At 39.5% G+C, this 14967-nt stretch overlaps 1 protein-coding gene across 27 annotated transcripts in view; it reads right to left on the reverse strand.

Annotated features, from left to right (window-relative positions):
- Positions 1 to 14967, reverse strand: part of RALYL (RALY RNA binding protein like) — a 614199-nt gene that overhangs the window by 314965 nt on the left and 284267 nt on the right. For all 27 annotated transcript variants that reach the window (XM_073330701.2, XM_078851494.1, XM_073330702.2 and 24 more), the window contains one exon: positions 13972 to 14250. In XM_073330701.2, coding sequence (XP_073186802.1) covers positions 13972 to 14227 — 256 coding nt within the window. In that variant the 5' untranslated portion in view covers positions 14228 to 14250. Of the gene's footprint in view, positions 1 to 13971; positions 14251 to 14967 lie in introns of those variants that run through there.

The raw sequence follows: 14967 nt of genomic DNA on the forward strand, positions 1-14967 counted from the left end.
AAATACTAATGGAAACTGCGTGATCATGGGAGTTCCCCAGATATAGACTGGAGGACGAGTGCTAGTAATAATAATAGGGCTCAGATTTTCCTAAATGCGATAGCTGATGGATTCCTTCATCAAGTAGTTGCTGAACCGACTAGAGGGGAATACCACTTTAGATTTTGTTTTGGTGAGTGTTGAGGATCTCATAGAAGAAATGGTGGTAGGGGACAACCTTGGTTCAAGTGATCATGAGCTAATTCAGTTCAAACTGAATGGAAGGATAAATAAAAATAAAACTGCGACTAGGGTTTTTGATTTCAAAAGGCCTGACTTTCAAAAATTAAGGAAATTAGTTAGGGATGTGGATTGGACTGAAGAACTTATGGATCTAAAGGCAGAGGAGGCCTGGAATTACTTTAAGTCAAAGCTGCAGAAGCTATCGGAAACCTGCATCCCAAGAAAGGGGAAAAAATTCATAGACAGGAGTTGTAGACCAAGCTGCATGAGCAAGCACCTCAGAGAGGTGATTAAGAAAAAGCAGAAAGCATACAGGGAGTGGAAGATGGGAGGGATCAGCAAGGAAAGCTACCTTATTGAGGCCAGAACATGTAGGGATAAAGTGAGACAGGCTAAAAGTCAAGTAGAGTTGGACCTTGCAAAGGGAATTAAAACCAATAGTAAAACGTTCTGTAGCCATATAAATAAGAAGAAAACAAAGAAGGATGAAGTGGGACTGCTAAACACTGAGGATGGAGTGGAGGTTAAGGATAATCTAGGCATGGCCCAATATCTAAACAAATACTTTGCCTCAGTCTTTAATAAGGCTAATGAGGATCTTAGGGATAATGGTAGCATGACAAATGCGAAGGAGGATATGGAGGTAGATATTACCATATCTGAGGTAGAAGCGAAACTCGAACAGCTTAATGGGACTAAATCGGGGGGGCCCAGATAATCTTCATCCAAGAATATTAAAGGAATTGGCACATGAAATTGCAAGCCCAGTAGCAACAATTTTTAATGAATCTGTAAACTCTGGGGTTGTACCATATGACTTGAGAATTGCTAACATAGTTCCTATTTTTAAGAAAGGGGAAAAAAATGATCCGGGTAACTACAGGCCTGTTAGTTCGACATCTGTAGTATGCAAGGTCTTGGAAAAAATTTTGAAGGAGAAAGTAGTTAAGGACATTGAGGTCAATGGTAAATGGGACAAAATACAACATGGTTTTACAAAAGGTAGATCGTGCCAAACCAACCTGATCTCCTTCTTTGAGAAAGTAACAGATTTTTTAGACAAAGGAAACGCAGTGGATCTAATTTACCTAGATTTCAGTAAGGCGTTTGATACGGTGCCACATGGGGAATTATTAGTTAAATTGGAAAAGATGGGGATCAATATGAAAATTGAAAGGTGGATAAGGAATTGGTTAAAGGGGAGACTATAGCGGGTCATACTGAAAGGTGAACTGTCAGGCTGGAAGGAGGTTACTAGTGGAGTTCCTCAGGGATTGGTTTTGGGACCAATCTTATTTAATCTTTTTATTACTGACCTTGGCACAAAAAGTGGGAGTGGGCTAATAAAGTTTGCGGATGATACAAAGCTGGGAGGTATTGCCAATTTAGAGAAGGACCGGGATATCATACTGGAGGATCTGGATGACCTTGTAAACTGGAGTAATAGGATGAAATTTAATAGTGAGAAGTGTAAGGTCATGCATTTAGGGATTAATAACAAGAATTTTAGTTATAAGCTGGGAATGCATCAATTAGAAGTAACGGAGGAGGAGAAGGACCTTGGAGTATTGGTTGACCACAGGATGACTATGAGCCGCCAATGTGATATGGCCGTGAAAAAAACTAATGCTGTCTTGGGATGCATCAGGCAAGGTATTTCCAGTAGAGATAAGGAGGTGTTAGTACCGTTATACAAGGCACTGGTGAGAACTCATCTGGAATACTGTGTGCAGTTCTGGTCTCCCATGTTTAAGAAGGATAAATTCAAACTGGAACAGGTTCAGAGAAGGGCTACTAGGATGATCCGAGGAATGGAAAACCTGTCTTATGAAAGGAGACTCAAGGAGCTTGGCTTGTTTAGCCTAACCAAAAGAAGGTTGAGGAGAGATATGATTGCTCTCTATAAATATATCAGAGGGATAAATACCGGAGAGGGAGAGGAATTATTTAAGCTCAGTATCAATGTGGACAGAAGAACAAATGGATATAAACTGGCCATCAGGAAGTTTAGACTTGAAATTAGACGAAGGTGTCTGGCCATCAGAGGAGTGAAGTTCTGGAAGCAGTGGGGGCAAAAGACCTAACTGGCTTTAAGATTAAATTCAATACATTTATGGAGGAGATGGTATGATGGGATAACATGATTTTGGCAATTAATTGATCTTTGGGCCTATTTACCATGAATAGTTAATGACCTGTGATAGGATGTTAGGTGGGGTGGGATCTGAGTTACTACAGAGAATTCTTTTCTGGGTATGTGGCTGGTGAATCTTGCCCACATGCTCAGGGTTCAGCTGATCGCCATATTTGGGGTCAGGAAGGAATTTTCCTCCAGGGCAGATTGGAAGAGGCCCTGGGGGTTTTTTGCCTTCCTCTGTAGCCTGGGGCACGGGTCACTTGCTGGAGGATTCTCTGCAACTTGAAGTCTTTAAACCATGATTTGAGGACTTCAGTAGCTCAGACATAGGTGAGAGGTTTATTGCGGGAGTGGGTGGGTGAGATTCTGTGGCCTGCATTGTGCAGGAGGTCAGACTAGATGATCATAATGGTCCCTTCTGACCTTAATATCTATGAGTCTATGAGACATCAATGAATTTACTCCTGACTTAAACAAGTGTAAGTGAGAGAAGAATCAGGCCCACAGATTTTAAAACACCACATAAACTCCAAAGAACCACATCATCCCTGATCCCTAAAAGGTGTGCAGGAGAGGGAAGGAGCTAAAGGCACAAAAAGCCCTCAACATTTGCACTCTAAAGACAATCACAGTCCTTGCTATATTCTTGTAAATATGTTTCCAAGTCTCACCCTACTAAATTATTGTAGTTCATCACTATCTCAATGAGCTCTGTTTACTATGTTGATTTTATGGGCCAGATCCTCAACTGGTGTAAAATGATGTGTCCAAGTTATACTTAAAGATTTTGGGAGAGAGGGGGACTTCCATTACTGCTGAATCCATTCCAATCTCCCTATTTCCTATTAAAAGGCATGTTGAATTCCCAAAACAGAAAACCCACAACCATTGTTTTATGCAGAAAATATACCAAAATTGTACATTTTTCATTTCAGAGCAAATTTCACTTTCCATAAATATTTTCCCCCAAACTACAATTCCTTCAGCCAAGAGTTACTGCTTTTGGAATACAATGGGCCTGCTTCCTTCAGTCCAATTCCTCACTTGCTAAGCTTTATGATCAGGAAAAGTAACATTCCATTTAATACAACTCGAGTGTGAAGAACATTTATTTCTTCTATATTCTGAGTGCTGCTCCTTGAAACGCAGAACAGACCCCTTGACTGAAATTTAAAGCAAGATAACTAAGGCTTTAAAAAACATGAACAAACAAAATTGCCTCTGTCTATTGAATTCTAAGGTCTTGAAAGCTCCAGCGTTACAGCCTCTGATGGCATTCCTGTCTCAACAGGTTCTGCCTGTCACCTCACACATGTTCACCCCTGTTGGTGGGAGAATCTTTGCCGTGACAGCTCCCATCTGCAACAGTTTCCTGTGTCCCTCCACTTCATCAACTCTCCACCATTCACTTTTTCATTATTTACATGACTTCCTCTTCAAAAAAGCCTTTCTACATAAGAATGATGTGTCAGTTCATGGGGTATCAGCTCACAACACTGACACCATACCCACTTCTTCCCCCCAAATCCTGCCAACCAAAAAAAAAGGGGCAGGAGGGGAATAAACTCTAAAATTAAGGTTCAAAATAAAAAAAAAATAGCACCTCTAATCCAAACAGAACTGTGACCTAAAAGAGGAAGATGTTCCAGAGACTCCTTGAAGTCCACTAAGGACTTTGCTATTGATTTTACATGGAAGGCACCTAGCTACTATGGTGATGGCAGCAGTATAAAACACATGAGATTTAAAAACAAAGACAAACCAATAACCATTTCTAGAAATATATTTTCATCCTTCCCTATAGCTTTTAATTTCTCTTCTGCTATGATGTTATTTAACTCTTTAAACTATTCAATAATTACAGTGTTTTGAGATGCAATTTGTATGAAATTTGCAGTTGTATTGGATACTCTCCCTTCAGGGGATAAAGGCCATCAGATAGAAAACACACATGGAGCTGGCTAGAAGGTAGTAAGGTAAATCCCGTTTATGTTTTTCTTTTTAAAAAGATCATGTGTTTTTCCAAGTTTCTGTATTGGTATTTTGAGAGAGAGACAGAGAGAGAGAGAGAATGCATACTGTATCAAATAAAGTTTCTGTAAGCCAGTTGCTAGGTAACTGCTAATACTAGCAACAACAACAAATTGGGCTTGATTCAGGAAATTTTCAACAAAGTAGCTAGCCACACAAATGAGTCAATATCCTTGACATGTCACAGTTCTTGTGGTTTATGCGGTACAGCAAGCTATGGACAATTCTGGTGTTTCAGGCCCTTAAGCATTAGCGGTTTTACTTAGTAGTTGAACTGTGCTGATGCTGACTCACAGCTTTGAAAAGCTGTTTGGCTGGGGGCAGTGGGTGATGTTCAGCAATTCTCCCCCCACACACACACACACAAATGGAGGCAGGAACCTGTGCTGGAATATGTGGAAATTAAATAGTTTATTAATATGCCCCATTTAAATATATATTGAAATTCTAAAATGTTCCCAGATATTCATTAGACACAAGCAATCTCTGAGGTTTCACTGAGGCTGTCACTCTCCATAGTTTAGTTTGATTTGATCATGGACCACGCCCCCCCCCCCCCCAAAAAAAAGGCATCACTGATTTAAACTGAACCAAAATGTGAGAAAATATCTTCTAGTTACTGCCTTTCTCCCACGTTACTACCAGTATTTATAACATGATCATGCAGATTTCCTAATTTAGGGCCCAATCTTGTACACCCACAAAACTATTACTGAATTAAATGGGAGATAGATGGGTTAGAGCTGGAGGATCAGGACCACAGTAGGATCATAAGCTCTGGTTCTGAATTTGATAGTGCACATGCAAACTGCCTCGCTGACATGCTATCAGTTGCAGGACTGAGGACAAAGGAAGGACATTGATTGACCAGTAATTCAGTGCTGGATTTCCTTTCTGAGTCTACCACTGAGCTAAATGCCTTTCTGATTTAAAAAAAAAAAAAGAAAAAAAAAAAAGCTTTATCCATTGCATTACTTACCTGTAGGTTTCTAAGGGCATGCAACCCATTTTGCATAAAGGAGAGTTAATGTCTCTGCTGCAGAAGTGGAGAAGTAACTTTTATAAACACTTGTGACATTACACAGGCAGCAGTAAATAATTGATTCACTTGGAAGATTACTGGCTCTAGGAGCATGGTTAAGAGTCTCTCACTTTTGTGAGGTATTAAAAAACACAAGATACCAAAGATCTATTTTGTGCAGAGACACAAGAAGGATAAACAGGTCTATTGTCACATCAATTCAATTTACACAAAGGTGTATGTCAAAGGCTCTCTAAAGGTACACTTTATTATCTGCTCTACTCTTTGGATGTTTTCTACTGTGTTGCCATGATTTAGAAAGCCCCTGAAGGGCTTCTGTACTTCTGAAGAGGGTGTGCAATACAGTGTGTTGTCCAAAATAATTATCTGTAACCACCACCTTACCTGAGGCTATATGTCAGTCTGTGCTCACTAGGTACTCAGAGACTGCATCTAATTTGGACCTAAAGGCAGCTGCACGTGAATAATACTTACAGAAATGAAACAGGATTGAAGCCATAATGGAACTAATTTATTAGTTAAAAAGGAAATCAACCAAATAAGCTGTAGCTCTTACTCTTAACAAATATAAGCTTTTCGTATCATATATCTTAGCAATTTTTTTGTTGTAGCATTCAGTAATGAATGTTCACAAAGACATTTGAAAAACATTATTTTAGTCATATATAAGCTTGGAAATGATTAGAAATTTATTGGGAAATGTTGGTAAACATTGATTTCACTGTACGCACACAAACCAACAAAAATATATATTTCCAGCAAAAATGAAAATGTACAGATAGGCAAAGAAAGCAAAAGGCTGGTTGAGAACTTAAGGAGTCCAAATGCAGTGATTTAGATTTTTGAATATGGCTTGTTACAAATGGACTAATAGTAAAAACAGGTATGATTTGTTGATTTAAGGATATTTACCTTGTATATTTTGACGTGATGTTAAAAATGTGTGTTAACAGCTTATTAAGCTTTTTGAATCTCCACATTGACTGTCATTACATAATTGTCTGACACCTCCCTGCCCGCAATTTCCTGCCACTGTGAAAATTTAAATCAATAAAAAAGCTTGAACATTAATATAGATATCATCTGTCAAAACTATAAAAACTGAACTCTGTCAAGCCCGGTCATGTATGTGACATGTTTTCTCTCCATATCAATAAGGAGGTGTTCTCTGTTCTCTAATCTTGTAAATAAGGAGTAACTGCTGGCAGAGTTACATCAGTGTAGGAATAATGTGATGCAGTGAAAAATCAGACCTTATCTTTCAAACCTCCTCCCACCACCCCCAAAATACACTAAGATGTAGGAACTGCCATGATATCTTTATCTGCCTTAAAAAGGAAATTTACCCCTCCACACACCCCATTTAAGACCTGATTGTGGGGCTGAAGTGGCCTTTACATGACGTAGCAGGCTTTGCACTGGCCCTCTGCACTGGGATGAATATATCACCAGCTAAAAGACAGAGGAACAGATTGCCTCCACCCTTGCATGGGTGTGCAAGTGTGGGAGAAAGAAGTAAGGAAAGAATTGGAATCAGCACACAGCTGTGGCCCATGTGACATCCTCAGGTAGTTTTGGATGCAGCCCACATAACACATATGCGACCCACAATGCTAAATAGGTTGAGAACCACTGCTCTAGCACATAGGGAGAGCTCACATGTCAGGGCAGCGTGCTCCTCATTCTTGAGCCCACCCCCTCTGTGCAATGGCATGGAGGAAGGCCAGGTACATGCTCCAACTCCTTCACATTCCCTGTGGAGCAAATGCAGGAGCTCCTGTACTGTCCCATGTGCAAGGATGTATGATTGTCCCTAGCCCTTCTGCGAAGCACACCGAAGGGAGAGAGATGGCACTTGTTGCAATACAGTGCCTCTCCAAACTCTTCCTGGCCTAAATGCCAAAGAGATGAGTACACTCTGACCCAAAGATGCAACTGGATGGACAAAAATGGAGCTGAGATACTCTGATAGTGTGGGGGTCTCTGGCTATGTTTCTGCTATGTTTACTGGCTTTTGAGTTTTTGCCCTAGGCAAATTGGGACATTTCCTATATTCCCAGCCTACAGTTATATACACATTAAGCACCACAAAAACATATTGCTATGCCTGGTATTTTGCTGTCCTATGGCCTATTTTGCCTGTCCAGTAGAGCTGGTCCTTCCTGGGAAATATTAGAATAGCATTTAAAAGAATCTGTACTGAAACTCGATGGCAGTGATAACACTTCTGTTCTCCTACTGTTCACTCTCATTTATTTAGACTGTAAGCTCTTTGGATCAGGGACTGTCTCTTACTAGGCACTTTTACAGGTGCTTAAAGCACTGCGACCCTCATCTCAGTTGGAGTCTCTAGGTACTACCACAACACACATACATAAATAACATGGTAACACCATTAATAACGCTCATATTTCTTAAATATTTTCAGATAATTATGTAAAGCTTGTAAAGTTAATTACATTAATGTAGTTCCAGTAATGCCATTGATTTCAATTATGCTGCTGTAAATGAGAGTAGAATTGAGCACAAAGTGCACAAGGAAATCCATAAAGTCAGGAGCTGGCATAAATTGTCAATCTGTTTAGAACATAAATAATCCAATGGGATTTATGAATTACAGGACAACATAACTTTAAAAGTATTGCTTACTAGTCACAGAGTGCCATAAACACACCTTTAAATCCACCCAGTTCTCATCCCTCCTCAAATATGACTTTGTTTAGTTAGTCTTCCCCCACTGACCTCCCTCCAGCCTTCATTCCATTGTTCACATACTTTAATTTTGTTTAAAAAGAACAAATTAACAATGCTAACCTGATGTGGACATCACAGTACATATCGCTCACAATCTGTCCCTTCACCACATCTTCTTTCTTGGTATAAAATACTGCGGTGTGTTTAATTTCAATTGTAAGATCCTCATGACAGGGACCTGTAATTTTTTGTTTTGTCTGTAAAGCATCATATACCTCTTCATGGTGCTAACTATTGCACCATTAACTTTCTTCCCTTCAAATGCACAATTTACAACCAGCTGCTCCAAGAAGCAGTCATTTAATATGTCAAGAAACTTTATCACTGCATCCCGCCCTGAGGTGACATGTACCCAGTCAATATGGGGATCACTGAAATCCCCCATTATTATTATTGATATTTTTATTTTAATAGCCTCTCTAATCTCCCTGAGCATTTCACAGTCACTATCACCATCCTGGTCAGATGATCAGTAATATAACCCTACTGCTATATTCTTATTATTAGAGCATGGAATTTCTATCCATAGAGATTCTATGGTACAGTTTGATTTATTTACGATTTTTACTTCCTTTGATTCTATGCTTTCTTTCACATATAATGCCACTCCCCCATCAGCCCAACCTGTTCCGTCCTTCTGATATATTTTGTACCCTGGTATTACTGTATCCCATTGATTATCCTCATTCCACCAAGTTTCTATGATGCCTATGATATTAATATCCTCATTTAATACAAGGTACTCTAGTTCACCCATTTTATTATTTAGACTTCTAGCACTGGTATATAAACACTTAAAAAACTTGTCTCCTTTTAGCTGTGTGCCATTACACGATGTAATTGAATGGGACTTTTTTTTATTTGATTGTTTCTGATCAGACTCTGCCTGTATTTTACCATTTTCCATCCTCTCATCCTCACTAGGACATAGAGATTCTTGATTAATAGATCCTCCCCAAGGGATGTCTGTCCATACCATGTGCTCCTCCGCACCTGTTGGCTTTCCCCCAGCCCTTAGTTTAAAAACTGCTCTACGACCTTTTTCATTTTAAGTGCCAGCAATCTGGTTCCATTTAGGTTTAGGTGGAGCCCATCCTTCCTGTATAGGCTCCCCCTTTCCCAAAAGTTTGCCAGTTCCTAATAAATCTAAACCCCTCCTCCCTACACCATCGTCTCATCCACGAATTGAGACTCTGCAATTCTGCCTGACTAACTGGCCCTGCACGTGGAACTGGAAGCATCTCAGAGAATGCTACCATGGAGGTCCTGGACTTCAGTCTCTTACCTAGCAGCCTAAATTTGGCCTCCAGGACCTCTTTCCTATCCTTCCTTATGTCACTGGTACCTACATGTACCCCAACCATTGGCTCCTCCCCAGCACTGCACATAAGTCTATCTAGATGTCTCGAGAGATCCGCAACCTTGGCACCAGGCAGGCAAGTTACCATGCAGTTCTCCTGGTCATCGCAAACCCAGCTATCTATATTTCTAATGATCAAATCGTCCATTACTAATACCTGTCTCTTTCTAATAGCTGGAGTTCCCTCCCCACTTCATAATGAATGAAGAGGACAGGTCACTGATTTAGAGTGATGTGGATTGCTTGGTAAAATGGGTACAAGCAAACAATGTGTGTTTTAATATGTCTAAATGTAAATGTATACATCTAAAAAGAAAGCCATAGTTGTAGGATGGGGGGCTATCCCGGGAATCAGAGACTCTGAAAAAGATTTCGTGGTTGTGGTGGATAATCAGCTGACCGTGAGCTCCAAATATGATGCTGTGGCCAAAAGAGCTACTGCGATCCTGGGATGCATAAATAGGGGTATCTTGAGTAGGAGCAGAGAGGTTATTTTTTACATTTGGCACTGGTGCGACTGCTGCTGGAATACTCTGGTCAGTTCTGGTGCCCACGATTCAAGAAAAATGTTGATAAATTAGAGATGGTTCAGAAAAGAGCCACAAGAATGATTAGAAAACCTGCCTTATAGTGACAGAGGCAAGAAGCTCAATCTTTTTAGCTTAACAAAAAGAAGGCTAAGGGGTGACTTGATTGCAGGCTATAAGTATCTACATGGGGAACAAATATTTAATAATGGGTCTTCAATCTAGCGGAGAAAGGTATAACATGATCCAGTGGCTAGAAATTGAAGCTAGACAAATTCAGATTGGAAATAAGTTGTACCATTTTTGACAGTGAGGGTAATTAACCATTGGAACAATTTACCAAGAGTTATGGTGGATTCTCCATCACTGGAAATTTTTAAATTGAGATTGGGTGTTTTTATATAAAATATGCTCTATGAATTATACTGGTGAAGTTCTATGGCCTGTGTTATATAGGTGGCCAAAATAGATGGCCACAATGATCCCTTCTGGCCTTGGAATCTATACATCAATGAATCCTTTTTCTTCCCATCTTATCCACCTCGGCTTTCCTGATAACATCTTCCTTTTTCTCCTGCTACCCTTCTGGATGCTTATACAACATCTCTTTGGGTGGATCCTCCTCCTCTGAATTCAAATCCTATGCTTCTTCCTGTAAAGATTTTCTGGGTAGTATGTGTTTCTTTCCACCCTGCTAGTAATTTCATTTCGGCCACTATCTCTAATCTTGATTATTGTAACCCTCTCTTTGCCACCAATTTTCTTCCCTCCAGTCAATGAAAAATATTGTCCCCCCAAATTCCACTTTCTCTATCATATCAAATTTAAGCTTCATGTGATGGCCTAGAAAACCATACATATCTTTGCCCTGCTCAAACTCATATCTTAGCCAAACTCATATCTTACATTCTCACCCCGTTCCTGTCCCCTCCACTCCACCAATGATGTCAACCTTGTTGCTCTGCTTATCCACTTGCCTACAAACATTTCCACACAATCTTGCATGTTGAGGAACATGATTAAGTGATTGGGTTTCCTGCTATTGCAGGAAGCTGGACTCAATGACTCAAAAGGTCCTTTCAACTCCTATAACCTATGGCACCTCCTATTCATGGAATGTCCTTCCTGACATGGTCCTCAAGGCTACTATTGCCTCCATATTCAAATGGCTCCAAGAGACCCACTTCTAATGACACATACAAGAAATTAACTGTCAAATTATGGTTAGATTGTGATGACTGAAATTACGTACAATCTAAAAACCCCATCATGCTATTAATACATTTTATTATATAGAATGGAGCTTGGCCAATATATTTTTTCTACATCCCTTTCACCTGCCCTTTGTCCATCTTCCAGACTCTGCTCTCTTCAGCACAGGAAACTTACCTTCTTATGAGAATGCCCAGCACAGAAGGGACATTACCAGAAACAGACAAAAAACAGAAGCAGCAATGATGGCAGTGATATTAGACCATTGACTAGGTACCATTTCAAAAAAAAATCTCTGTGTATGGGTAGATAGGTAAGGAGCTGCATGCAATGCACTGATTGCATTCCTTACGTACTGCACAAATATTACAGATTCAAGATCCAGACTCTAAAGCTGCCACCCCACTGTATCCCAAAGAGGTTTCGTAGCTAAGCACCCATGGCAACAAACTTCTACTTACTACAAGCCCATGGCTTTTTGTCATGCTTTATTTGCATACAACCATCTGACCCTCTTTCTTCTCTGCTTTTCTCTCATCTTTTTCATATAAAATAAACAAAAAAATCAAATTGGATTTTATATCAGCTGTTTCCCTTACTTCTTTTGGAGACTACATATAAAGTTGCTGCAAACCAGTTCCTCTATACAGTAGCTGCCAATAATCACCTCATAAAAGGTCAGTTCTACAAATATTCAGCAAACTAGCTACCAAAGGCTTAAGAAATTTGTGATGAATTAGTCATCCTGACAACTAACCATTCTCCACAGTATCTTACAACTACTCCAAGCTTATGTGTTGCAGCAGGCTCGAGATAATTTCTGCTGAATCAGGCCATTGGTGGTTTCATTTACTTGGGTGTTATTTAATTGTCACTCTTTTAAAGAAGTTTATAGCTTTTAAAACATCTTTCAAGTGCTAAGAGAAATGTCTTATGTTTTGTGTCAACAGCTAAGAAGCACTGAGATTTCACACCAAATTAGCAGGAATGCACAAAGGATACATGCAAAAAGAAAAGGAGTACTTGTGGCACCTTAGAGACTAACAGATTTATTTGAGCATAAGCTTTCCTGAGCCAAAGCTCACTTCGTAGACTACTAAAAGTAGGCAAAGTTAAGTCAAAGTTAGCCAATAATCACTGTAGCTAACCTTGACATTTTTCCTAGCCTAGATATACTCACTGTGGATTAAGCAAAACAACTATGAAGTTCTAACCAAAATATCCTGTCATATTATCCAGTTTTCCCAGACTTCTCACAAACTGCATGGCTGAATGCTGTAAGTGATTTTTATTGAGAGGCATTTTACCTAAAAGCAGTTAACTTTGACAGATGGAGAACAGCTTCCATGAGAAAAATCAAGACTCTATATAAGAATATGTAAAAACACAAGCAAATAAAAATCTATTTCTGTTTAGATTCAGTTCAAAGGGGCCAAATTCTTTTTTTTAATTCCAGATAAGCAAGTGCAGTACCAACTGATGCTACGTGGAATTGCGCACCTCTGCATAAGGTGCCTAAATTTTCAATATAACGTCCCTCTAGACACGTGACTTGGCACCATTTAAACAATTAACATAGCTCATCCTCTTGCTTCTGCTATCTAAGATCTGATATGCTACCGAAGTATGAACTGGGCACAGCTTTAGAATCAGTCTGATAAATGCAGTTTCTGTGCATGTGTGAAGACTTAGTTGTGAAAGTCAAATATCAAAACCATTTCTTGATATTTAACAGCCCAAAATGTATCCTGTGTGACTGTTGCCAGCCTAGAAGCAGCAAATATACACAGATGGTATGATTCTGGTCCTGGGATTCAGTGCTGCATGTTCCCAACCTGGTTCCTGGAAAAAAGGAGGACCTTCCACAGATATAATGCATGGGTAGGGCTCCTGGCAATTTCAAGAAGCATAGCCATGTGAAAAGTTGGGAGGGACAGCTGGGGAAAAGCTGCTCTGTTCGGCATGCTTCCCTAGGAAGTCTCACCTTCTTTCATGCAGCATTAAGTTCTGACCTGTGAAACCTATTGTTTTGGGGCTTGGCTGCAGGAAAAGCGTGCACAGCCACTATGCTGTCCATCCATCGGGGGGTGAGAGTGAGCTGGAAATCGTTTCAAAGGGCCCTTATGGAGGAATTAGTTGTCCAGGCAGATACACCGGATCTGCTGGATTGGGTACAGGATATCCCACTGGTCCACTTGTATATGTGCTCACACACTGCGTCCCCTACACACACATTGTTCTGCAAATTATAACACTGTATAACATGTTATATTTACGAATCTTGGGCCTGATCCTGAAAACATGTGTAATTTTGCTTGCATGCATAATCCTACTGACTTCAACAGGATGACTCTGTTTCAAGTTAAGCATGTGCATAACTGTGGCAAGATTGAGGCCTTTTGAATTATTTAGTTATTAATTGGAATGTAACAACTATAAATATTGAGGAAAAAAAGTATTTAACCACACAGTACTTAATAGCATTCAACAGCCATTTCATTAAACCTAGCTGACATTTAAAAAACACTTTCCCCAGTTCCGTTTCCTAGAGCTATGACTGAAACAAACAAAGAAACAACCAAAACCAACATTCAGCACCGAAGATAGTTAATAAACAGGGGAAAGAGAAGAGAAATTAATACAACCAAACAATTTCTGCCATTAAAAATAGCCTATAAACACTTACCGAGTGGTTGTCCTGCAATGATCCTGGCATTCTCTCCTGCCACTGCAGCCCTTGCGTGTCTCTCACTCATATACTGTACAAATGCATAACCTTTGTGCACTGAGCAGCCAACTATTTTTCCGTACTTTGCAAAGATTGCCTCTATGTCACCTTTTTTGACAATGGCTGTGTTCAGATTGCCAATGAAGACTCTAGAGTTGATTGACTTAGGGTCATTCTTATTGGTGACATTGCTGGTCTGTGTTTTGCCGGTCATGGTTGGCTCACTTAGCTTTAACCCTTAAACAAAGAAGAGAAAGAAAACAGTTACCACTGGCTTCAGAGAGTTTCTCAGTGATAATAACTCACTTAGGCTAAATCCAAATTCATCAGTATTCTGTTTTCTAAAAATGAGTAGCAATAAAATTGGCACTGTGAGTTTTTAAATATTATCAAGAAGTCAATTTTTAATCTTTCATTTTTATGGATTTAAATATATCCATAAATCTGGTAATCTAATGTTCTGATGTTCATCAGTGGGCTCTACTGCAGACAGTTGTGGATTTGGGCTTTGAAATTCAGCATTGACTTGTTAAATACCTAACTATCTAGAGCTGCAAAGAAAGAGAATGAACCATTATCTTGTGTTAATGAAATGAACATTCAAGGCTAGGTAGAGAACAAACTCTAACAATGAAAGACTTCTCTGCCTTTGTTTGGTAAGTGTCAGCCAGTCACCATTAAATACCCCATTGAATACCATTGACCATTGTGAGGAGCACAGAGCAGGCTATTTACAGTTCATACAGTTTCTTACCATAATCAATATGTTTTATTAGAAACTAACAATTTTCTCCCATTAGAAATATCGCAGGACAAAAAAAAAATGCAGAGAAAGTACAAATGGCTAATTCACCTAGAATGACAAAGTATGAAAACAGATCATCTTTATGGAATAAAAATAGTGTTGTTGTTTTTTTCTGAAGAGGCAATAAACCAAATTCAGCCTTGGTATAA

This window comes from Lepidochelys kempii, chromosome 2 (genome assembly GCF_965140285.1).
Source record: "Lepidochelys kempii isolate rLepKem1 chromosome 2, rLepKem1.hap1, whole genome shotgun sequence".
In the NCBI taxonomy this organism is placed as follows: Eukaryota; Metazoa; Chordata; order Testudines; family Cheloniidae; genus Lepidochelys; species Lepidochelys kempii.